General features: G+C 54.6%; 1 protein-coding gene and 2 long non-coding RNA genes across 3 annotated transcripts; 2 read left to right on the forward strand and 1 right to left on the reverse strand.

The window, feature by feature from the left end:
• Positions 1 to 17,656: 17,656 nt before the first annotated feature.
• LOC116655131 lies at positions 17,657 to 24,981 on the reverse strand. Its single transcript, XR_004310288.2, has 2 exons — positions 23,540 to 24,981; positions 17,657 to 18,079 (listed from the first exon to the last, which is right to left on the reverse strand). It is a non-coding gene; the product is annotated as an uncharacterized LOC116655131 (long non-coding RNA).
• LOC6501812 lies at positions 19,202 to 20,557 on the forward strand. The gene is made up of 3 exons (XM_001966839.4): positions 19,202 to 19,348; positions 19,405 to 19,621; positions 19,911 to 20,557. Exons 1-3 carry the CDS (start codon positions 19,346 to 19,348, stop codon positions 20,057 to 20,059), a joined length of 369 nt encoding a protein of 122 aa, XP_001966875.2. The 5' UTR covers positions 19,202 to 19,345; the 3' UTR covers positions 20,060 to 20,557.
• On the forward strand, positions 21,653 to 22,793 carry LOC116655130. Its single transcript, XR_004310287.2, has 2 exons — positions 21,653 to 22,120; positions 22,184 to 22,793. It is a non-coding gene; the product is annotated as an uncharacterized LOC116655130 (long non-coding RNA).
• Positions 24,982 to 25,748: the final 767 nt, after the last annotated feature.

Below are 25,748 nucleotides of genomic sequence, written 5' to 3' on the forward strand. Positions count from 1 at the left end.
GTCTACAGGCTACAGGAACCAGGATCGGGCTACTGGAACCGGTCTACAGGCTACAGGAAGCAGGATCGGGCTACTGGAACCGGCCTACAGGCTACAGGAAGCAGGATCTGGCTACTGGAACCGGTCTACAGGCTACAGGAACCAGGATCGGGCTACTGGAACCGGTCTACAGGCTACAGGAAGCAGGATTCAGCTACTGGAACCGGCCTACAGGCTACAGGAACCAGGATCGGGCTACTGGAACCGGTCTACAGGCTACAGGAACCAGGATCGGGCTACTGGAACCGGCCTACAGGCTACAGGAACCAGGATCTGGCTACTGGAACCGGTCTACAGGCTACAGGAACCAGGATCGGGCTACTGGAACCGGTCTACAGGCTACAGGAAGCAGGATTCAGCTACTGGAACCGGCCTACAGGCTACAGGAACCAGGATCGGGCTACTGGAACCGGTCTACAGGCTACAGGAACCAGGATCGGGCTACTGGAACCGGCCTACAGGCTACAGGAAGCAGGATCGGGCTACTGGAACCGGTCTACAGGCTATAGGAACCAGGATCGGGCTACTGGAACCGGTCTACAGGCTACAGGAAGCAGGATCGGGCTACTGGAACCGGCCTACAGGCTACAGGAAGCAGGATCGGGCTACTGGAACCGGCCTACAGGCTACAGGAAGCAGGATCGGGCTACTGGAACCGGCCTTCAGGCTACAGGAAGCAGGATCGGGCTACTGGAACTGGTCTACAGGCTACAGAAAGCAGGATCGGGCTACTGGAACCGGCCTACAGGCTACAGGAAGCAGGATCGGGCTACGGGAACCGGTCTACAGGCTACAGGAAGCAGGATCGGGCTACTGGAACCGGTCTACAGGCTGCAGGAACCAGGATCGGGCTACTGGAACCGGTCTACAGGCTACAGGAACCAGGATCGGGCTACTGGAACCGGCCTACAGGCTACAGGAAGCAGGATCGGGCTACTGGAACCGGCCTACAGGCTACAGGAACCAGGATCGGGCTACTGGAACCGGCCTACAGGCTACAGGAAGCAGGATCGGGCTACGGGAACCGGTCTACAGGCTACAGGAAGCAGGATCGGGCTACTGGAACCGGTCTACAGGCTGCAGGAACCAGGATCTGGCTACTGGAACCGGTCTACAGGCTACAGGAACCAGGATCGGGCTACTGGAACCGGTCTACAGGCTACAGGAACCAGGATCGGGCTACGGGAACCGGCCTACAGGCTACAGGAACCAGGATCGGGCTACTGGAACCGGCCTACAGGCTACAGGATGCAGGATCGGGCTTCCGGAACCGTTTTACAGGCTGCAGGAACCAGGAGTGGGCTACTGGAACCGGCCTACAGGCTACAGGAACCAGGATCGGGCTTCCGGAACCGGTTTACAGGCTGCAGGAACCAGGATCGGGCTACTGGAACCAGCCTACAGGCTTCAGGAACCAGGATCGGGCTTCCGGAACCGGCCTTCAGGCTACAGGAAGCAGGATCGGGCTACTGGAACCGGTCTACAGGCTACAGGAAGCAGGATCGGGCTAGTGGAACCGGCCTACAGGCTACAGGAAGCAGGATCGGGCTACTGGAACCGGTCTACAGGCTACAGGAACCAGGATCGGGCTACTGGAATCGGCCTACAGGCTACAGGAAGCAGGATCGGGCTACTGGAACCGGCCTACAGGCTACAGGAAGCAGGATCGGGCTACTGGAACCGGGCTACAGGAAGCAGGATCGGGCTACTGGAACTGGTCTACAGGCTACAGGAAGCAGGATCGGGCTACTGGAACCGGTCTACAGGCTACAGGAACCAGGATCGGGCTACTGGAACCGGTCTACAGGCTACAGGAAGCAGGATCGGGCTACTGGAACCGGCCTACAGGCTACAGGAAGCAGGATCTGGCTACTGGAACCGGTCTACAGGCTACAGGAACCAGGATCGGGCTACTGGAACCGGTCTACAGGCTACAGGAAGCAGGATTCAGCTACTGGAACCGGCCTACAGGCTACAGGAACCAGGATCGGGCTACTGGAACCGGTCTACAGGCTACAGGAACCAGGATCGGGCTACTGGAACCGGCCTACAGGCTACAGGAACCAGGATCTGGCTACTGGAACCGGTCTACAGGCTACAGGAACCAGGATCGGGCTACTGGAACCGGTCTACAGGCTACAGGAAGCAGGATTCAGCTACTGGAACCGGCCTACAGGCTACAGGAACCAGGATCGGGCTACTGGAACCGGTCTACAGGCTACAGGAACCAGGATCGGGCTACTGGAACCGGCCTACAGGCTACAGGAAGCAGGATCGGGCTACTGGAACCGGTCTACAGGCTATAGGAACCAGGATCAGGCTACTGGAACCGGTCTACAGGCTACAGGAAGCAGGATCGGGCTACTGGAACCGGCCTACAGGCTACAGGAAGCAGGATCGGGCTACTGGAACCGGCCTACAGGCTACAGGAAGCAGGATCGGGCTACTGGAACCGGCCTTCAGGCTACAGGAAGCAGGATCGGGCTACTGGAACTGGTCTACAGGCTACAGAAAGCAGGATCGGGCTACTGGAACCGGCCTACAGGCTACAGGAAGCAGGATCGGGCTACGGGAACCGGTCTACAGGCTACAGGAAGCAGGATCGGGCTACTGGAACCGGTCTACAGGCTGCAGGAACCAGGATCGGGCTACTGGAACCGGTCTACAGGCTACAGGAACCAGGATCGGGCTACTGGAACCGGCCTACAGGCTACAGGAAGCAGGATCGGGCTACTGGAACCGGCCTACAGGCTACAGGAACCAGGATCGGGCTACTGGAACCGGCCTACAGGCTACAGGAAGCAGGATCGGGCTACGGGAACCGGTCTACAAGCTACAGGAAGCAGGATCGGGCTACTGGAACCGGCCTACAGGCTACAGGATGCAGGATCGGGCTTCCGGAACCGTTTTACAGGCTGCAGGAACCAGGAGTGGGCTACGGGAACCGGTCTACAGGCTACAGGAAGCAGGATCGGGCTACTGGAACCGGGCTACAGGAAGCAGGATCGGGCTACTGGAACTGGTCTACAGGCTACAGGAACCAGGATCGGGCTACTGGAACCGGTCTACAGGCTACAGGAACCAGGATCGGGCTACGGGAACCGGCCTACAGGCTACAGGAACCAGGATCGGGCTACTGGAACCGGCCTACAGGCTACAGGATGCAGGATCGGGCTTCCGGAACCGTTTTACAGGCTGCAGGAACCCGGAGTGGGCTACTGGAACCGGCCTACAGGCTACAGGAACCAGGATCGGGCTTCCGGAACCGGTTTACAGGCTGCAGGAACCAGGATCGGGCTACTGGAACCAGCCTACAGGCTTCAGGAACCAGGATCGGGCTTCCGGAACCGGCCTTCAGGCTACAGGAAGCAGGATCGGGCTACTGGAACCGGTCTACAGGCTACAGGAAGCAGGATCGGGCTAGTGGAACCGGCCTACAGGCTACAGGAAGCAGGATCGGGCTACTGGAACCGGTCTACAGGCTACAGGAACCAGGATCGGGCTACGGGAACCGGCCTACAGGCTACAGGAAGCAGGATCGGGCTACTGGAACTGGTCTACAGGCTACAGGAACCAGGATCGGGCTACTGGAACCGGTCTACAGGCTACAGGAACCAGGATCGGGCTACGGGAACCGGCCTACAGGCTACAGGAAGCAGGATCGGGCTACTGGAACCGGTCTACAGGCTACAGGAAGCAGGATCGGGCTACTGGAACCGGCCTACAGGCTACAGGAAGCAGGATCTGGCTACTGGAACCGGTCTACAGGCTACAGGAACCAGGACCGGGCTACTGGAATCGGCCTACAGGCTACAGGAAGCAGGATCGGGCTACTGGAACCGGTCTACAGGCTACAGGAACCAGGATCGGGCTACTGGAACCGGCCTTCAGGCTACAGGAAGCGGGATCGGGCTACTGGAACCGGCCTACAGGCTACAGGAAGCAGGATCGGGCTACTGGAACCGGCCTACAGGCTACAGGAAGCATGATCGGGCTACTGGAACTGGTCTACAGGCTACAGGAACCAGGATCGGGCTACTGGAACCGGTCTACAGGCTACAGGAACCAGGATCGGGCTACGGGAACCGGCCTACAGGCTACAGGAAGCAGGATCGGGCTACTGGAACCGGTCTACAGGCTACAGGAAGCAGGATCGGGCTACTGGAACCGGCCTACAGGCTACAGGAAGCAGGATCTGGCTACTGGAACCGGTCTACAGGCTACAGGAACCAGGATCGGGCTACTGGAATCGGCCTACAGGCTACAGGAAGCAGGATCGGGCTACTGGAACCGGTCTACAGGCTACAGGAACCAGGATCGGGCTACTGGAACCGGTCTACAGGCTACAGGAACCAGGATCGGGCTACTGGAACCGGTCTACAGGCTACAGGAACCAGGATCGGGCTACTGGAATCGGCCTACAGGCTACAGGAAGCAGGATCGGGCTACTGGAACCGGTCTACAGGCTACAGGAAGCAGGATCGGGCTACTGGAACCGGCCTACAGGCTACAGGAAGCAGGATCTGGCTACTGGAACCGGTCTACAGGCTACAGGAACCAGGATCGGGCTACTGGAACCGGTCTACAGGCTACAGGAAGCAGGATTCAGCTACTGGAACCGGCCTACAGGCTACAGGAACCAGGATCGGGCTACTGGAACCGGTCTACAGGCTACAGGAACCAGGATCGGGCTACTGGAACCGGCCTACAGGCTACAGGAAGCAGGATCGGGCTACTGGAACCGGTCTACAGGCTACAGGAACCAGGATCGGGCTACTGGAACCGGTCTACAGGCTACAGGAAGCAGGATCGGGCTACTGGAACCGGCCTACAGGCTACAGGAAGCAGGATCGGGCTACTGGAACCGGCCTACAGGCTACAGGAAGCAGGATCGGGCTACTGGAACCGGTCTACAGGCTACAGGAAGCAGGATCGGGCTACTGGAACCGGTCTACAGGCTGCAGGAACCAGGATCGGGCTACTGGAACCGGTCTACAGGCTACAGGAACCAGGATCGGGCTACTGGAACCGGCCTACAGGCTACAGGAAGCAGGATCGGGCTACTGGAACCGGTCTACAGGCTACAGGAACCAGGATCGGGCTACTGGAACCGGTCTACAGGCTACAGGAACCAGGATCGGGCTACTGGAATCGGCCTACAGGCTACAGGAAGCAGGATCGGGCTACTGGAACCGGTCTACAGGCTACAGGAAGCAGGATCGGGCTACTGGAACCGGCCTACAGGCTACAGGAAGCAGGATCTGGCTACTGGAACCGGTCTACAGGCTACAGGAACCAGGATCGGGCTACTGGAACCGGTCTACAGGCTACAGGAAGCAGGATTCAGCTACTGGAACCGGCCTACAGGCTACAGGAACCAGGATCGGGCTACTGGAACCGGTCTACAGGCTACAGGAACCAGGATCGGGCTACTGGAACCGGCCTACAGGCTACAGGAAGCAGGATCGGGCTACTGGAACCGGTCTACAGGCTACAGGAACCAGGATCGGGCTACTGGAACCGGTCTACAGGCTACAGGAAGCAGGATCGGGCTACTGGAACTGGTCTACAGGCTACAGAAAGCAGGATCGGGCTACTGGAACCGGCCTACAGGCTACAGGAAGCAGGATCGGGCTACGGGAACCGGTCTACAGGCTACAGGAAGCAGGATCGGGCTACTGGAACCGGTCTACAGGCTGCAGGAACCAGGATCGGGCTACTGGAACCGGTCTACAGGCTACAGGAACCAGGATCGGGCTACTGGAACCGGCCTACAGGCTACAGGAAGCAGGATCGGGCTACTGGAACCGGCCTACAGGCTACAGGAACCAGGATCGGGCTACTGGAACCGGTCTACAGGCTACAGGAAGCAGGATCGGGCTACTGGAACCGGCCTACAGGCTACAGGAAGCAGGATCGGGCTACTGGAACCGGCCTACAGGCTACAGGAAGCAGGATCGGGCTACTGGAACCGGCCTTCAGGCTACAGGAAGCAGGATCGGGCTACTGGAACTGGTCTACAGGCTACAGGAAGCAGGATCGGGCTACTGGAACCGGCCTACAGGCTACAGGAAGCAGGATCGGGCTACTGGAACCGGCCTACAGGCTACAGGAAGCAGGATCGGGCTACGGGAACCGGTCTACAGGCTACAGGAAGCAGGATCGGGCTACTGGAACCGGTCTACAGGCTGCAGGAACCAGGATTGGGCTACTGGAACCGGTCTACAGGCTACAGGAACCAGGATCGTGCTACTGGAACCGGCCTACAGGCTACAGGAAGCAGGATCGGGCTACTGGAACCGGTCTACAGGCTACAGGAACCAGGATCGGGCTACTGGAACCGGTCTACAGGCTACAGGAAGCAGGATCGGGCTACTGGAACCGGCCTACAGGCTACAGGAAGCAGGATCGGGCTACGGGAACCGGTCTACAGGCTACAGGAAGCAGGATCGGGCTACTGGAACCGGTCTACAGGCTGCAGGAACCAGGATCGGGCTACTGGAACCGGCCTACAGGCTACAGGAACCAGGATCGGGCTACTGGAACCGGCCTACAGGCTACAGGAAGCAGGATCGAGCTACTGGAACCGGTGTACAGGCTGCAGGAACCAGGATCGGGCTACTGGAACCGGCCTACAGGCTACAGGAAGCAGGATCGGGCTACTGGAACCGGCCTACAGGCTACAGGAAGCAGGATCGAGCTGCTGGAACCGGTCTATAGGCTGCAGGAAGCAGGATCGGGCTACTGGAACCGGTCTACAGGCTACAGGAACCAGGATCGGGCTACTGGAACCGGCCTACAGGCTACAGGAACCAGGATCTGGCTACTGGAACCGGCCTACAGGCTACAGGAAGCAGGATCGGGCTACTGGAACCGGTCTACAGGCTACAGGAAGCAGGATTCAGCTACTGGAACCGGCCTACAGGCTACAGGAAGCAGGATCGGGCTACGGGAACCGGTCTACAGGCTACAGGAAGCAGGATCGGGCTACTGGAACCGGCCTACAGGCTACAGGAACCAGGATCTGGCTACTGGAACCGGCCTACAGGCTACAGGAAGCAGGATCGGGCTACTGGAACCGGTCTACAGGCTACAGGAAGCAGGATTCAGCTACTGGAACCGGCCTACAGGCTACAGGAAGCAGGCTCGGGCTACGGGAACCGGTGTACAGCCTATAGACAGGTTCCCGTAGCCCGATCCTGGTTCCTGCAGCCTGTACACCGGTTCCGGAAGCCCGATCCTGGTTCCTGAAGCCTGTAGGCTGGTTCCAGTAGCCCGATCCTGCTTCCTGTAGCCTGTAGGCCGGTTCCAGTAGCCCGATCCTGCTTCCTGTAGCCTGTAGACCGGTTCCCGTAGCCCGATCCTGGTTCCTGAAGCCTGTAGGCTGGTTCCAGTAGCCCGATCCTGCTTCCTGTAGCCTGTAGGCCGGTTCCAGTAGCCCGATCCTGCTTCCTGTAGCGTGTAGGCCGGTTCCAGTAGCTAGATCCTGGTTCCTGTAGCCTTTAGGCCGGTTTCAGTAGCCCGATCCCGGTTCCTGTAGCCTGTAGACCGGTTCCAGTAGCTCGATCCTGCTTCCTGTAGCCTGTAGGCCGGTTCCAGTAGCCCGATCCTGGTTCCTGCAGCCTATAGACCGGTTCCAGCAGCTCGATCCTGCTTCCTGTAGCCTGTAGGCCGGTTCCAGTAGCCCGATCCTGGTTCCTGTAGCCTGTAGGCCGGTTCCAGTAGCCCGATCCTGCTTCCTGTAGCCTGTAGACCGGTTCCAGTAGCCCGATCCTGCTTCCTGTAGCCAGTAGGCCGGTTCCAGTAGCTGAATCCTGCTTCCTGTAGCCTGTAGACCGGTTCCAGTAGCCCGATCCTGCTTCCTGTAGCCTGTAGGCCGGTTCCAGTAGCCAGATCCTGGTTCCTGTAACCTGTAAACCGGTTCCAGTAGCCCGATCCTGGTTCCTGTAGCCTGTAGGCCGGTTCCAGTAGCCCGATCCTGGTTCCTGTAGCCTGTAGACCGGTTCCAGTAGCCCGATCCTGCTTCCTGTAGCCTGTAGGCCGGTTCCACTAGCCCGATCCTGCTTCCTGTAGCCTGTAGACCGGTTCCAGTAGCCCGATCCTGGTTCCTGTAGCCTGTAGGCCGGTTCCAGTAGCCCGATCCCGGTTCCTGTAGCCTGTAGACCGGTTCCAGTAGCCAGATCCTGGTTCCTGTAGCCTGTAGGCCGGTTCCAGAAGCCCGATCCTGGTTCCTGTAGCCTGGAGACCGGTTCCAGTAGCCCGATCCTGCTTCCTGTAGCCTGTAAACCGGTTCCAGTAGCCCGATCCTGGTTCCTGTAGCCTGTAGGCCGGTTCCAGTAGCCCGATCCTGGTTCCTGTAGCCTGTAGACCGGTTCCAGTAGCCAGATCCTGGTTCCTGTAGCCTGTAAACCGGTTCCAGTAGCTTCCTGTAGCCTGTAGACCGCTTCCAGAAGCCCGATCCTGCTTCCTGTAGCCTGTAGGCCGGTTCCAGTAGCCAGATCCTGGTTCCTGTAGCCTGTAGACCGGTTCCAGTAGTCAGATCCTGGTTCCTGTAGCCTGTAGGCCGGTTCCAGTAGCCCGATCCTGGTTCCTGTAGCCTGTAGACCGGTTCCAGTAGTCAGATCCTGGTTCCTGTAGCCTGTAGGCCGGTTCCAGTAGCCCGATCCTGGTTCCTGTAGCCTGGAGACCGGTTCCAGTAGCCCGATCCTGCTTCCTGTAGCCTGTAGGCCGGTTCCAGTAGCCCGATCCTGGTTCCTGTAGCCTGGAGACCGGTTCCAGTAGCCCGATCCTGCTTCCTGTAGCCTGTAGGCCGGTTCCAGTAGCCAGATCCTGGTTCCTGTAGCCTGTAGGCCGGTTCCAGTAGCCCGATCCTGGTTCCTGTAGCCTGTAGGCCGGTTCCAGTAGCCCGATCCTGGTTCCTGTAGCCTGGAGACCGGTTCCAGTAGCCCGATCCTGCTTCCTGTAGCCTGTAGGCCGGTTCCAGTAGCCCGATCCTGCTTCCTGTAGCCTGTAGACCGGTTCCCGTAGCCCGATCCTGCTTCCTGTAGCCTGTAAACCGGTTCCAGTAGCCCGATCCTGCTTCCTGTAGCCTGTAGGCCGGTTCCAGTAGCCAGATCCTGGTTCCTGTAGCCTGTAGGCCGGTTCCAGTAGCCCGATCCTGGTTCCTGTAGCCTGTAGACCGGTTCCAGTAGCCAGATCCTGGTTCCTGTAGCCTGTAGGCCGGTTCCAGTAGCCCGATCCTGCTTCCTGTAGGCCGGTTCCAGTAGCCCGATCCTGGTTCCTGCAGCCTATAGACCGGTTCCAGCAGCTCGATCCTGCTTCCTGTAGCCTGTAGGCCGGTTCCAGTAGCCCGATACTGCTTCCTGTAGCCTGTAGGCCGGTTCCACTAGCCCGATCCTGGTTCCTGTAGCCTGTAGGCCGGTTCCAGTAGCCCGATCCTGCTTCCTGTAGCCTGTAGGCCGGTTCCACTAGCCCGATCCTGGTTCCTGTAGCCTGTAGGCCGGTTCCAGTAGCTGAATCCTGCTTCCTGTAGCCTGTAGACCGGTTCCAGTAGCTTGATCCTGCTTCCTGTAGCCTGTAGGCCGGTTCCAGTAGCCCGATCCTGCTTCCTGTAGCCTGTAGGCCGGTTCCAGTAGCCCGATCCTGGTTCCTGCAGCCTGTACACCGGTTCCGGAAGCCCGATCCTGGTTCCTGTAGCCTGTACACCGGTTCCAGTAGCCCGATCCTGCTCCCTGTAGCCCGGTTCCAGTAGCCCGATCCTGGTTCCTGTAGCCTGTAGGCCGGTTCCAGTAGCCCGATCCTGCTTCCTGTAGCCTGTAGGCCGGTTCCAGTAGCCCGATACTGGTTCCTGTAGCCTGTAGGCCGGTTCCAGTAGCCCGATCCTGCTTCCTGTAGCCCGTAGGCCGGTTTCAGTAGCCAGATCCTGCTCCCTGTAGCCTGTAGGCCGGTTCCAGTAGCCAGATCCTGCTTCCTGTAGCCTGTAGGCCGGTTCCAGTAGCCAGATCCTGCTTCCTGTAGCTAGTAGGCCGGTTCCAGTAGCCCGATCCTGGTTCCTGCAGCCTGTAGACCGGTTCCAGTAGCCCGATCCTGGTTCCTGAAGCCTGTAGGCCGGTTCCAGTGGCCCGATCCTGGTTCCTGCAGCCTGTAAACCGGTTCCGGAAGCCCGATCCTGGTTCCTGTAGCCTGTAGGCCGGTTCCAGTAGCTGAATCCTGCTTCCTGTAGCCTGTAGGCCGGTTCCCGTAGCCCGATCCTGGTTCCTGTAGCCTCTAGACCGGTTCCCGTAGCCCGATCCTGGTTCCTGTAGCCTCTAGACCGGTTCCCGTAGCCCGATCCTGCTTCCTGTAGCCTGTAAACCGGTTCCAGTAGCCCGATCCTGCTTCCTGTAGCCTGTAGGCCGGTTCCAGTAGCCCGATCCTGCTTCCTGTAGCCTGTAGGCCGGTTCCAGTAGCCCGATCCTGGTTCCTGCAGCCTGTACACCGGTTCCGGAAGCCCGATCCTGGTTCCTGCAGCCTGTACACCGGTTCCGGAAGCCCGATCCTGGTTCCTGTAGCCTGTAGGCCGGTTCCAGTAGCCCGATCCTGCTTCCTGTAGCCTGTAGGCCGGTTCCAGTAGCCCGATCCTGCTCCCTGTAGCCTGTAGGCCGGTTCCAGTAGCTGAATCCTGCTTCCTGTAGCCTGTAGGCCGGTTCCCGTAGCCCGATCCTGGTTCCTGTAGCCTCTAGACCGGTTCCAGTAGCCCGATCCTGCTTCCTGTAGCTAGTAGGCCGGTTCCAGTAGCCCGATCCTGGTTCCTGTAGCCTGTGGGCCGGTTCCAGTAGCTGAATCCTGCTTCCTGTAGCCTGTAGGCCGGTTCCCGTAGCCCGATCCTGGTTCCTGTAGCCTCTAGACCGGTTCCAGTAGCCCGATCCTGGTTCCTGTAACCTGTAAACCGGTTCCAGTAGCCCGATCCTGGTTCCTGTAACCTTTACACCGGTTCCAGTAGCCCGATCCTGCTCCCTGTAGCCTGTAGGCCGGTTCCAGTAGCCAGATCCTGCTTCCTGTAGCCTGTAGGCCGGTTCCAGTAGCCCGATCCTGGTTCCTGCAGCCTGTACACCGGTTCCGGAAGCCCGATGCTGGTTCCTGTAGCCTGTAGGCCGGTTCCAGTAGCCAGATCCTGCTTCCTGTAGCCTGCAGGCCGGTTCCAGTAGCCCGATCCTGCTTCCTGTAGCCTGTAGGCCGGTTCCAGTAGCCCGATCCTGCTTCCTGTAGCCTGTAGACCGGTTCCAGAAGCCCGATCCTGCTTCCTGCATCCTGTAGGCCGGTTCCCGTAGCCCGATCCTGGTTCCTGTAGCCTGTAGACCGGTTCCAGAAGCCCGATCCTGCTTCCTGTAGCCTGTAGGCCGGTTCCAGTAGCCCGATCCTGCTTCCTGTAGCCTGTAGACCGGTTCCAGAAGCCCGATCCTGCTTCCTGCATCCTGTAGGCCGGTTCCCGTAGCCCGATCCTGGTTCCTGTAGCCTGTAGACCGGTTCCAGAAGCCCGATCCTGCTTCCTGCATCCTGTAGGCCGGTTCCCGTAGCCCGATCCTGGTTCCTGTAGCCTGTAGGCCGGTTCCAGTAGCCAGATCCTGCTTCCTGTAGCCTGTAGGCCGGTTTCAGTAGCCAGATCCTGCTCCCTGTAGCCTGTAGGCCGGTTCCAGTAGCCAGATCCTGCTTCCTGTAGCCTGTAGGCCGGTTCCAGTAGCCAGATCCTGCTTCCTGTAGCTAGTAGGCCGGTTCCAGTAGCCCGATCCTGGTTCCTGCAGCCTGTAGACCGGTTCCAGTAGCCCGATCCTGGTTCCTGAAGCCTGTAGGCCGGTTCCAGTGGCCCGATCCTGGTTCCTGCAGCCTGTAAACCGGTTCCGGAAGCCCGATCCTGGTTCCTGTAGCCTGTAGGCCGGTTCCAGTAGCTGAATCCTGCTTCCTGTAGCCTGTAGGCCGGTTCCCGTAGCCCGATCCTGGTTCCTGTAGCCTCTAGACCGGTTCCCGTAGCCCGATCCTGCTTCCTGTAACCTGTAAACCGGTTCCAGTAGCCCGATCCTGCTTCCTGTAGCCTGTAGGCCGGTTCCAGTAGCCCGATCCTGCTCCCTGTAGCCTGTAGGCCGGTTCCCGAAGCCCGATCCTGGTTCCTGTAGCCTGTAGACCGGTTCTAGTAGCCCGATCCTGCTTCCTGCATCCTGTAGGCCGGTTCCCGTAGCCCGATCCTGGTTCCTGCAGCCTGTACACCGGTTCCGGAAGCCCGATCCTGGTTCCTGCAGCCTGTACACCGGTTCCGGAAGCCCGATCCTGGTTCCTGTAGCCTGTAGGCCGGTTCCAGTAGCCCGATCCTGCTTCCTGTAGCCTGTAGGCCGGTTCCAGTAGCCCGATCCTGCTTCCTGCATCCTGTAGGCCGGTTCCCGTAGCCCGATCCTGGTTCCTGTAGCCTGTAGACCGGTTCTAGTAGCCCGATCCTGCTTCCTGCATCCTGTAGGCCGGTTCCCGTAGCCCGATCCTGGTTCCTGTAGCCTGTAGGCCGGTTCCAGTAGCCAGATCCTGCTCCCTGTAGCCTGTAGGCCGGTTCCAGTAGCCAGATCCTGCTTCCTGTAGCCTGTAGGCCGGTTCCAGTAGCCCGATCCTGGTTCCTGTAGCCTGTAGACCGGTTCCAGTAGCCCGATCCTGCTTCCTGTAGCCTGTAGGCCGGTTCCAGTAGCCCGATCCTGCTTCCTGCATCCTGTAGGCCGGTTCCCGTAGCCCGATCCTGGTTCCTGTAGCCTGTAGACCGGTTCCCGTAGCCCGATCCTGGTTCCTGTAGCCTGTAGACCGGTTCTAGTAGCCCGATCCTGCTTCCTGCATCCTGTAGGCCGGTTCCCGTAGCCCGATCCTGGTTCCTGTAGCCTGTAGGCCGGTTCCAGTAGCCAGATCCTGCTCCCTGTAGCCTGTAGGCCGGTTCCAGTAGCCAGATCCTGCTTCCTGTAGCCTGTAGGCCGGTTCCAGTAGCCAGATCCTGGTTCCTGTAGCCAGTAGGCCGGTTCCAGTAGCCCGATCCTGGTTCCTGCAGCCTGTATACCGGTTCCAGTAGCCCGATCCTGGTTCCTGTTGCCTGTAGGCCGGTTTCAGTAGCCCGATCCTGGTTCCTGTAGCCTGTAGGCCGGTTCCAGTAGCCCGATCCTGGTTCCTGTAGCCTGTAGGCCGGTTCCAGTAGCCCGATCCTGGTTCCTGTAGCCTGTAGGCCGGTTCCAGTAGCCCGATCCTGGTTCCAGTAGCCCGATCCTGGTTCCTGTAGCCTGTAGGCCGGTTCCAGTAGCTTGATCCTGCTTCCTGTAGCCGGTAGGCCGGTTCCAGTAGCCCGATCCTGGTTCCTGTAGCCTGTAGGCCGGTTCCAGTAGCCCGATCCTGGTTCCTGTAGCCTGTAGGCCGGTTCCAGTAGCCCGATCCTGGTTCCAGTAGCCCGATCCTGCTTCCTGTAGCCTGTAGACCGGTTCCAGTAGCTTGATCCTGCTTCCTGTAGCCGGTAGGCCGGTTCCAGTAGCCCGATCCTGCTTCCTGTAGCCTGTAGGCCGGTTCCAGTAGCCCGATCCTGGTTCCTGCAGCCTGTACACCGGTTCCGGAAGCCCGATCCTGGTTCCTGTAGCCTGTACACCGGTTCCAGTAGCCCGATCCTGCTCCCTGTAGCCTGTAGGCCGGTTCCAGTAGCCAGATCCTGCTTCCTGTAGCCTGTAGGCCGGTTCCAGTAGCCAGATCCTGCTTCCTGTAGCCTGTAGGCCGGTTCCCGTAGCCAGATCCTGCTTCCTGTAGCCTGTAGGCCGGTTCCAGAAGCCTGATCCTGCTTCCTGCGTCCTGTAGGCCGGTTCCCGTAGCCCGATCCTGGTTCCTGTAGCCTGTAGACCGGTTCCAGTAGCCCGATCCTGCTTCCTGCATCCTGTAGGTCGGTTCCCGTAGCCCGATCCTGGTTCCTGTAGCCTGTAGGCCGGTTCCAGTAGCCAGATCCTGCTCCCTGTAGCCTGTAGGCCGGTTCCAGTAGCCAGATCCTGCTTCCTGTAGCCTGTAGGCCGGTTCCAGTAGCCAGATCCTGCTTCCTGTAGCCAGTAGGCCGGTTCCAGTAGCCCGATCCTGGTTCCTGCAGCCTGTAGACCGGTTCCAGTAGCCCGATCCTGGTTCCTGAAGCCTGTAGGCCGGTTCCAGTGGCCCGATCCTGGTTCCTGCAGCCTGTAAACCGGTTCCGAAAGCCCGATCCTGGTTCCTGTAGCCTGTAGGCCGGTTCCAGTAGCTGAATCCTGCTTCCTGTAGCCTGTAGGCCGGTTCCCGTAGCCCGATCCTGGTTCCTGTTGCCTCTAGACCGGTTCCCGTAGCCCGATCCTGCTTCCTGTAGCCTGTAAACCGGTTCCAGTAGCCCGATCCTGGTTCCTTAACCTGTAAACCGGTTCCAGTAGCCCGATCCTGCTTCCTGTAGCCTGTAGACCGGTTCCAGTAGCCCGATCCTGCTTCCTGCATCCTGTAGGCCGGTTCCCGTAGCCCGATCCTGGTTCCTGCAGCCTGTACACCGGTTCCGGAAGCCCGATCCTGGTTCCTGCAGCCTGTAGGCCGGTTTCAGTAGCCCGATCCTGGTTCCTGCAGCATGTAGGCCGGTTCCCGTTGCCCGATCCTGGTTCCTGTAGCCTCTAGACCGGTTCCCGTAGCCCGATCCTGCTTCCTGTAGCCTGTAAACCGGTTCCAGTAGCCCGATCCTGGTTCCTGTAACCTGTAAACCGGTTCCAGTAGCCCGATCCTGGTTCCTGTAACCTGTAAACCGGTTCTAGTAGCCCGATCCTGCTTCCTGTAGCCTGTAGGCCGGTTCCAGTAGCCAGATCCTGCTCCCTGTAGCCTGTAGGCCGGTTCCAGTAGCTGAATCCTGCTTCCTGTAGCCTGTAGGCCGGTTCCCGTAGCCCGATCCTGGTTCCTGTAGCCTCTAGACCGGTTCCAGTAGCCCGATCCTGCTTCCTGTAGCTAGTAGGCCGGTTCCAGTAGGCCGATCCTGGTTCCTGTAGCCTGTAGGCCGGTTCCAGTAGCTGAATCCTGCTTCCTGTAGCCTGTAGGCCGGTTCCCGTAGCCCGATCCTGGTTCCTGTAGCCTCTAGACCGGTTCCAGTAGCCCGATCCTGGTTCCTGTAACCTGTAAACCGGTTCCAGTAGCCCGATCCTGGTTCCTGTAGCCTGTAGGCCGGTTCCAGTAGCCAGATCCTGCTTCCTGTAGCCTGTAGGCCGGTTCCAGTAGCCAGATCCTGCTTCCTGTAGCCTGTAGGCCGGTTCCAGTAGCCCGATCCTGGTTCCTGCAGCCTGTACACCGGTTCCGGAAGCCCGATCCTGGTTCCTGCAGCCTGTACACCGGTTCCGGAAGCCCGATCCTGGTTCCTGTAGCCTGTAGGCCGGTTCCCGTAGCCCGATCCTGCTTCTTGTAGCCTGTAGGCCGGTTCCAGTAGCCCGATCCTGGTTCCTGCAGCCTGTAGGCCGGTTCCAGTAGCCAGATCCTGCTTCCTGTAGCCTGTAGGCCGGTTCCAGTAGCCCGATCCTGGTTCCTGCAGCATGTAGGCCGGTTCCAGTAGCCCGATCCTGGTTCCTGTAGCCTGTAGGCCGGTTCCAGTAGCCCGATCCTGCTTCTTGTAGCCTGTAGGCCGGTTCCAGTAGCTCGATCCTGGTTCCTGCAGCCTGTAGGCCGGTTCCAGTAGCCCGATCCTGCTTCTTGTAGCCTGTAGGCCGGTTCCAGTAGCCCGATCCTGGTTCCTGCAGCCTGTAGGCCGGTTCCAGTAGCCCGATCCTGGTTCCTGTAGCCTGTAGGCCGGTTCCAGTAGCCCGATCCTGCTTCCTGTAGCCTGTAGGCCGGTTCCAGTAGCCCGATCCTGGTTCCTGTAGCCTGTAGGCCGGTTCCAGTAGCCCGATCCTGCTTCCTGCATCCTGTAGGCCGGTTCCCGTAGCCCGATCCTGGTTCCTGTAGCCTGTAGACCGGTTCCAGAAGCCCGATCCTGCTTCCTGCATCCTGTAGGCCGATTCCCGTAGCCCGATCCTGGTTCCTGTAGCCTGTAGACCGGTTCCAGAAGCCCGATCCTGCTTCCTGCATCCTGTAGGCCGGTTCCCGTAGCCCGATCCTGGTTCCTGTAGCCTGTAGGCCGGTTCCAGTAGCCAGATCCTGCTCCCTGTAGCCTGTAGGCCGGTTCCAGTAGCCAGATCCTCCTTCCTGTAGCCTGTAGGCCGGTTCCAGTAGCCAGATCCTGCTTCCTGTAGCTAGTAGGCCGGTTCCAGTAGCCCGATCCTGGTTCCTGCAGCCTGTAGACCGGTTCCAGTAGCCCGATCCTGGTTCCTGAAGCCTGTAGGCCGGTTCCAGTGGCCCGATCCTGGTTCCTGCAGCCTGTAAACCGGTTCCGGAAGCCCGATCCTGGTTCCTGTAGCCTGTACACCGGTTCCAGTAGCCCGATCCTAGTCTCTGGTCCCGAGCCCTACAGGCTGCTGGAACTGTTGCTCCTGGCCTGGGTGCAGCAGCATGGCATGGTGGGTGATCCTCCTTCAGGAGTAACAGCATGGCATGGTAGGTGATCCGCACTACAGGAGTAACAGCATGGCATGGTAGATGCTCTTCCTCCAGGAGCAGCAGCATGGTCGGGTGGGTGATCCTCCTCCAGGAGCAGCATCATGGCATGACGGGTGATCCTTCTCCAGGAGTAACAGCATGGCATGGTAGGTGATCCTCCTCCAGGAGCAGCAGCAGGGCATGGTGGGTGATCTTCCTCCAGGAGCGGCATCATGGCGTGGTGGGTGATCCTCTTCCAGGTGCAGCATCATGGCTTGGTGGGTGATCCTCCTCCTGGCGTGGTGGCTGATCCGCCTCCAGGAACAGCAGCATGGTCTGGCGGGTGATCTTCCTCCAGGAGCGGCATCATGGCGTGGTGGGTGATCCTTCTTCAGGAGCAGCAGCAGGGCATGGTGGATGACCCTCCTCCAGGAGCAGCAGCAGGGCATGGTGGGTGATCTTCCTCCAGGAGCGGCATTATGGCGTGGTGGGTGATCCTCTTCCAGGAGCAGCAACATGGCGTGGTGGGTGATTCTCCTACTGGAGCAGAAGCAGGAATGGTGGGTGTTCCTCCTCCATTATGGCCAGGAGTGGTGTTCCTCCTCCATTATGGCCAGGAGTGGTGTTCCTCCTCCATTATGGCCAGGAGTGGTGTTCCTCCTCCATTATGGCCAGGAGTGGTGCTCCTCCTCCATTATGGCCAGGAGTGGTGCTCCTCCTCCATTATGGCCAGGAGTGGTGCTCCTCCTCCATTATGGCCAGGAGTGGTGTTCCTCCTCCATTATGGCCAGGAGTGGTGTTCCTCCTCCTCCCGATAAAGGCCCACTGCTGACGCCGGTATAGCCGGACTCACAACTTCGCGCTACTGAGAGGGCGGCTGTGAACAGCCTCCTTATAAAGGCTCAGCCAGAACCGGTTGTGAATTATAAAAATCTCAGACGTAAAAAAAAAAAATATAATATAAATAAATAAATAAAAAAAAATTCAACTGAAATAGAATATAGTTTAGTTTTGATTGTTTATTGCTTGGCCATTTCGCAACCGATCTGGAAACGTAAAGGATTAAATAAAGGATAGCAGCAAAGGATTGAAATGCTTGCCGCTTTAATAAAACTTGCCACTTGCCACCCCAAAACTGTTTTCATAATCAAATAATAATTATAATTAATGTGGTTTAACTTTTTCAAGTTGGAATGGAATTTTGAGGTATTGGCACTCACCGTTTGGAAGGGGGCTGTCGGGTGGGGGCTGGTGTGGTTGGTGTTTGGCGGTTGGCGGATGGTGGCTAGCCAGGTGACTTTGAGTGGCCGTGCACCTGTCATTTGTCAGCCGGAGTTGCACCTTTTGATGGGCCTGCGATTGGGGCACGGCTGCGTTCGGCAGCAAACTGCATTTGTCCACTTTGATTGTCATAATTGCATTTCTTTGTATGCGTGTCCTGGGCGTGTTGGAGGGACTGTGTGAATGCACAGCCTGCGGTGCGTACGTGACAGGAGCTGGAAGGACATCACTGAAAGGAAAAACAGGCAAATTGCTTAAGTTTGCATCAAATATATTCTACATTCACTTTCCATCAATGACACTCTAATGATTACAGTCTAACTAACTTTAGAAATTGAGGTCCTTAATATTGTATTTATGGAAGTTTTGCGTGAATTTTATCCCAGTGAGGGAAAAGAGCGCCTGGCGGAGGCTTTCCTGTCAGGGCCATCGGCGATAGGGTGGCCCGAAAGGGTGGTTGCCAGGGGGCGACCGAGAGGAGTACGAGTAGTAGGAGGAGGAGGAGGTGGCGGCCGTATAGCCAAAGCGGCGTCAGCCAGCGTATAATGATATTAGTCCCGGACTAATGTATGCAAGCTTCTCTAATAAGCGCACTGCACATTATTAGTTATTAATTAGCCAGGTGAATTGCCCACGAGACTCTGGGACTAACACACACACATAGCTACCTGTACATTGTACACTCATACAGCCGCACAAAGAGTGTGTGGGTGTGGCTTTTGTTGTAAGCCCCACCGACCGCATTGAACCACTATAACCCACATATACTCAAACATAGATATTGCTACAATGGCCGGCGGTGTTTTTCGACTGCTGCCTCAACATGCTGAATTATTAGAAATGAGCTAATTGAAAAACTCACGCACAGACCCCCACACACCCACACACACACACACACACACACACACCCACACACCCACACACACACACACAAACTCTCACACTCCTGCGTACTTCACGTAACGACGTAATTCATCAAGTAACGTGGGATGTAAATTGACAGCTAACAAGCTCAACGCCGCCAGATGCGAAAGCGCCAAAAAAAAAAAGGATGAGGGGGAAGGATACTTCTCATGTTAGGGTTCAGGGTTCAGATCCTGGCCCCACGAAAGCTAATGAGTTTTCGCAGTAAATTTTAAATTTAAAAACTCAAAAGCCTCCCCAACTAACATACATATGACTAAAAGTTTTCATCATTTAAAGGATCCTTCAAAGAAATAAATAAACAAAAGCTTGCTTTTAGGCTAGATGACTAGTCTAGATTCTAAAAAATATTCTTAACAACATTTTGTAGTTTACAATAGTTACAATTCTCTTGAAACATATTTTTAATAAAAAATTCAAATCGTAAAACTTTCAAATCGATAACTAGCACCCCTATCCTCCCTAAAAGAATCAAACTCTGCCACACTAACTGTTAGCTTTGCTTCTTCCATCACTAGAGTGATTCTGGCAGAGTCATTTCATTCGGAGAACGGAGAGTCGTGCGAGCAAGATGGTAGTAATTTGTGAACTTTTCCAGCTTCAAAAATAATAGCTTTGTGATTGTTGCAGAACGAGAAAATAGCCGAAATAAAGAGGCGCTATCAGGCGAAAGTGTGGACCCGCTTGCCCTTCATGTACAGCTTCAACAGTCGCATTCCCCAGAAGAAGCGCGACCCGAAGAAGGCGATGCGGCGTCTGGAGGGGTCTCTGAACCGGCTGGACATTAAGAGCCAGCCCAAGAAGCGTTCTGTGAAGCCCAAGACCGGCACCACCGCCGCCAAAAAAGGTAAGTTCGAAGAAAAAACGCAGCCAGCAACTTCCTGCTGGCCATCACATGTCATCCTGCTGGTGGCAGTGGGAATCACGTGCTCGCGAATAAAAGTGTCCTGTTGAGGACTTTGCAGCCAATTGTGCAATTGGCTAATGTGCAGTTCATTTTGCTCGTTATTCGCAGTTTCCATTTTCTGCAGCTAACCTTCTTACATAAGCCACGTGTGTTTTTTTCACTCTGAAAAATAAATGCAACTGGCCAAAGTTATAATGACCTGTTCGCCCTCCTCTTCTCGTTTCTGCAGCAAAAATGGCAAAGTCCGGGGAGCAGAAGTCTGGAGGCTCCAAGCCAATCCCCAATCCGGAGCAGGGTCCAGGACCGAGTCGCAACATGGATGCTGGGGACAATCCCGTCGCAAATCCCGTTGTGGATCCGAATGCGACTGGAGCTTAGAGCATAATTTTCTATGAATACAGCTATTTTCTTCGGATCCGGATCCAGATTCCAGTCGACTGGACCACTGGACCACTGGACCGCAGGAGGTCATAGCCGCTACACGACGGGAGGAGAGGGAAACGAGCAATAACAAGGAGAAGCAAAATGCGAAAGGAGATGAGACGAAACGTGCCACATGTATGGTAAATTAACACCCCCCGCCTCCGATGCGGGGCAACACTGAAGAAAATAACACAGGAAAGATACAGGGAAATAGTTTAAGGATCGACACTACAGGAAAATAATTTAAGCTTTATCGACAACACTTGCCTTTCCAACACTACCAGTTTATCAGCATTTTGCGATTAATCAACACTTGAACGAATCAATTTGCAACACTAATTCTGAACCTGAGGCTGCAGGTTGATCAACACTTAACAATTAAAATGAATCTACTTACAACACTGATTTTAAACTTTGTAACTTTTCAATAAACTGAGAATCCTTTCGAAGGACTATTGCTTAGTTTCTCTCGGTGGATTCGTTGAAAAGTCGCGCTGCAACTGTCGCATATTGAAACGTTAATCGCATTGCTCTTTGCAGTTCGCTCGGCAGGGAAACAGCTCGAAGCTCGGACTTTGGTCAGCAGGGGTTGGATATTCCTTGGGCAGAGGGGGTAGGGGGGGGTGGATAAGGGGCAAAGGCCGTCATATTTAGTTTTCCTTGACGGTCGCAGCTCACACAGCTGGATGTCCTTACGACGTCCAACCATATTCCGAATCCCATTTCCATTCCCATCCCAGCTCAGTCCAGTCCAATCCACCTTCTACCCAACCCACCAAACGCCCCAAAAGCAACGTTTGCGATGATTACTTTTGGTGGTTGTTGACTGTGCCAGCCCCGCCCACCGCCCACTGGCCACAGCCCAGAAACCACCGCCTCTCCGCCCCCCTTTACCGTTTGCAACGCCTCTTTGTTGTTCGCCGTGTGGTCAATGACATTTGCTTGAGAGCAAGAGCTGCAGAGCAGCAGCAGTAGCAACTACTGGCAGGAAAAATCAATGCAATGACCTGCCCCCCACCCCCACCCCCTCTTCTATTTTTTATGCCACCTCTCTTAACTGAAATCACCACTCGGGGGCTATTCCTTCGGATGCTGAAGACTGTTGGCTGCCGACACCTGCCGACAAGAACAGGAAATCCCAGCGAGATACCCGATACTTGTGAGATAAGTACTATATAGGATCGGGAATGGCACACACCATAGACCAGGTATACCTTGTAGAAGGTAAAAAACACAAGCAAACACCTCTCCCTCCCTCCTGGCTAGTGTTTTGGCACAATAATTCACAATTATCATAAATTCCGGCAGGCACTTACTTTTTAAACTGGCGATTTATAGGCGCACTTGTTTCGATAATTGGATGTCGGCCATGGGCCCAGAGTAGAGGTTACAACAGGGAGCAGTAGTGGCATGGGGCAGGAGGCAGGAGGCAGGAGGCAGTGAGGCAACAAAAAATTGCAACCACTTTAGTTGAGTGAATCTGCATTTACGGGAAATTTATTCCGAAATTTATGAGGCTCGCTTTTTATCTCAATAATTGGATTTCTTGTTTAAATGTCGGATTCTTTATGCTCCACCAAGGTAATTAAGTTTCGAGTAGAGAAGCAATCTGCCTTTATATGTATATATTTCAAAAATCAAAACTAAAACCCAACCCAGCCCCCAGAAGCACTTTAGAATTCATCAGATTTTCAGCCTCATTTGCTTCTCAGCGCCCATGAGAAGGAAACATTTTGGGGGAAACTCATCCCATCCAGTCACCCAGTCACCCAGTCATCCAGTCATCCACTCATCCAGTCAGCTGCCAGCAAATCAAATTCCAGACATTGGCCAAAGGTTTTCTCGCACTTGGAGCCTCACCTGCCGGAGCAATGAGAAATTGCGGTAGCAAACAAGTCCTCCAATTAGCCGCGTGCCTCGGATTCTTGCCACCTCCTCACCTGTTTGCCGATGACTAGCTTCGTTTTACACTGAGAATAAAGCCAGGAATCGGATGAGATTAGACCTCAAGATCAGGTAGTCCTTGTATCCTTCACTCAATCAAAATATGTCTTCTAATGTGTCCTTTTTTAATATTAGTTACTCTTTTTTTAAGACTATTACCAGACTAATATCTACCACTGTACTTGCCGTGTTAATTGCCTTTCATAATTGACCAAAAAGGACATGGAACTCTGAGCTGGAAACCGCTGGCGAAGCCAACTGAACTGAAGGCCCAGTGACCGCCGCCCGCTCTGGCCAAAATGGTCAGAAATTGGTCAAATTCTTGGCCAAAAAGAGCAAAACTAGAAACTGTGCCACCTGGCCGATAATTCCTGTGGACAGGAGACCAAAAATCAAAAATCAGAAGCCAAATACCAAAACGCAAGCCCGAGTGGCAGAAGAAGGAAGTCCTGGCGGCCATGTTCGATGCAACCAATTAGGAGGACAATTACCAGAAGGACCCATTTGGCCGCAAGGACCTGGGAGCCTGACGAATCGGAGGGGCTGTTGCACAACTGTGTACCTCCTTGTGTCGCTAATGAGGAGTGCTGCTGGAAAGGATATGCTTCTGTCTATGGCTCCCAACAAAATGTCCTTTTTAATGTCCTTCAATTGGTTTCTAGTTAATTTCCTTCTTCGTTTTTTTTTGTGGCGTTTTTATGCCTTGCAATTAATTTGTTGGTTTATTACGACCGCCCCCACTCAACACGGCCACGGCTGCCCTCTTTGTCATTTAAAGCGATATTTATCATCGTTCTCTACTTTTAGGCTCATTTGCATTTGTCCCGCCACGAGGGGGGGGGGGGGGGGGGGGAGTGGCAGGGACTGGGCCAGGACAGGGGCAGGACTGGGCCAGGACTTTGTGTGCCCCACACAGGAGTGTCGCCTGTCCGATAAGTTGGCCGTGTTTTTATGGCTTCCACGCTTCGGGCCAACTTGTTTGTGACGAAGAGGTCCTTTCTGGCTCCCCACTCCCCTCTCTCCTTTTCATTTTCATTTCATCAATTAACCAAAAGGCAGCAAAAATGTGTTTTTGCCCTCTAATTAGCATCTACATAAACAGAGGGAAATCCTATTAGCACCCGCAGGACCCTCTTCCAGGCTTCCCTTTCTATTTATATTTTTTTTTCTCGCTCGCCCATCAACCGGAAGTGCTGTAAAAAACCGAAGCATAAATACTTTGGGACTAACAGGACATCGCAGCTCATTAGCCGCCCGGACACGGAAGGACACACGCTCTCAAGTCAGACTGACAAGACAGACTTTCCTCGAAAAACTATAATTGAAATGGAGTTTGGCTCGCAAATGAGTTTTTAATTGATTGGCTTTCCTTTAAAGTCCGGTCCATTAGTGGCCAGATTGGCTAGATTTTCGGTAGAGGAGTTCTTAAAGAGTTTAGAGAAGGATTCCTGTGGAATAATTGCCGCCTAACTCAGTTTCAGTGTCACTTACCCGCCTTTGTTCCTGCTGCTCCAACTCCTTCCATTCCATTTTTTTTTGGCACTCTTGGGGACATTGTGTCAACTTTTGGAGTTCATTTGTGAACTGCTCCTGTTTCTGGGTCCTGGGTCCTGGGTCCTTCTGATTCCTCTCCTGGCTGGGGTGTCCATGGTCTCTCCATTAAGCCCACGACCACTTCACTTCACTCCGGGTCCCAAAGTGACGATCCCAAAAACAAAAAAAACAGGCGCCAGTTCCACATCCACTTCCATATGCATTGGGAGAGCCCTTTTTGGATTTTTGAAAGGGCATTCTTGGGGTATATCAAGGGTATTCATTAGTATGTGTTTTAAGTTAGTCAGTGATTGTTAATCTCAATTAGCTAACAAGCTTAAATAATGAGAAAAGTGGTGTGCAGCTTATGGAAGGTAATATGTCAAGGGGGGATTATTTAGAGATGATATTTAGGAAGAACTACAAGGATTTAAAGAGGAGAATGGCGAAGCTTCTTAGACAATTCTTTTAACCAATAAGCAGTCAAGTTTCAAGCTATAGCAGATACTTTCTAAATAGCACTCTACCTTTTTATTTTAATTTTAATCTCTAATTTTTGTTAGAAAGGAAAGGGTATTTGCAGGTCTTCCAACACCTTAATGGACTCCAACTTTATTGCGCCTTGAGCCGTCCCCATGTGTACGTATCTAAATGTATCCATATGCCTGAGATACGGGATACCAAAGCCAATTACCTGTGTGTCTGTCCAGCAAAAGGGAGAGGGGGCTGGGGCGATGTCTGGGCCTGCGGCTGCTATGGGAAATACAAAACTGAAGCTGGGACTGGGACTGGGACTGGGAGTGGGAGTGGGAGTAGGTGTGTGGGGCAGATTCTCCAAGGGCCATGCGACAAATTTGACTTTTATGCTTTTGAGAATTGCCTGTGACACAGATACAGATACAGATACAGATACGCACGCGAGGCAATGGATACAAATACCACCTGACTCATACTCACACTCACAGGTGGATGGCAGCACATATGTATGCCCCCGACAGTTATGCAATTACAACAGGTACAAAAAACAAAAAAAAAAAAAAGCCAACGAGGCACTTGATGCGACGCCGTCTGTCCCCGGCGATAATGATGATTCTCTCAGGACGATCATCGTGGCCCAGCAAGATGAGAAGAGTCTGGGCAGCACCGTCCTCATCATCATCCTCCCGATAATAATGATGATGATGATGGAGTGTTATCCCTGCACTGAGGGATAACTTTGCCGGCCAGGCACTGACAACAATTTTATACAAATTTATCTTCAATTTGCAGTTTTTTTCAAAAAGGCTAGCATAGTTTTTTGGGAAAATTACGCATACGACTCGTGGCCTGAACTATCTTTGTTCTTTGCTTTAAAAGGTGAGGCTACAATATTTTAAGAGGCTAGATTTTTGAAAAACTGAGTGTTTAATTTTATATTGTTTATGGAAGTTAAGGAAAATAATTGTTAAAAAATATTATTACTTGCTGGTTAATTGAATTTTAACATAGTTTACAGAAAAGAGTTAGTTTTTTTTATAAAATTTAATGGAAATAAAATAATTTAGCTTGATTTTAAATAGTAAAATTAAATATTTTTTAAGTTAGAGAAACTTTTAAGCCCAAAGCTACAGAAAAAGTCACTGCTACGAACTTGAAGAGAATAAGCTCTTAATGAAATATTTGTAATTAAATTATAATAATTGATATCTTGCTTAAATATTGTTTTAAAAAATGCTGCAAATTATTTTTCCATGAAAATAAAGTCTTCGAAAAGCCCAGTCCAACTACTTCCATACTTACTTTGGCATACAGATCTAGACCATGAATTTCTTTCAGTGTTTTTTGGTGTCCGGCAACTGAAATGGACTCCGCTGGCCAGCCAGCCAGCAACAACAACAATGGAAAAAAAACCAAAAAACAACAACAACAAGAGAAACAGAGCCAGAGCCCTCCCTGTCCTGGAATTGTTTGCCGGGTAATGCGAGAACTTTTTCGGGGTAAATAAGTGGATGGCCCTCGGCTAGGAATCTGCAACAGAACACTCCCAAAAACTCGCCAGGATTCCGCCAGGATATACAGGACAGGACAGAACAGAACAGGACACATATCGCCCACTCTCGCCAAAGTAGAGAATTAAAATTCAAATTCCAATTCATCAAGATAATCGCATTTCAGAACTTTTATTTGC

This window comes from Drosophila ananassae, chromosome XR (assembly GCF_017639315.1).
Source record: "Drosophila ananassae strain 14024-0371.13 chromosome XR, ASM1763931v2, whole genome shotgun sequence".
Classification (NCBI taxonomy): Eukaryota; Metazoa; Arthropoda; class Insecta; order Diptera; family Drosophilidae; genus Drosophila; species Drosophila ananassae.

What these genes read in the sequence shown, in the direction of transcription:
- LOC6501812 (XM_001966839.4), top strand. An exon ending in CACCACCGCCGCCAAAAAAG is followed by an intron (nt 19,622 to 19,910) that starts GTAAGTTCGAAG and finishes TCGTTTCTGCAG; the next exon opens with CAAAAATGGCAAAGTCCGGG.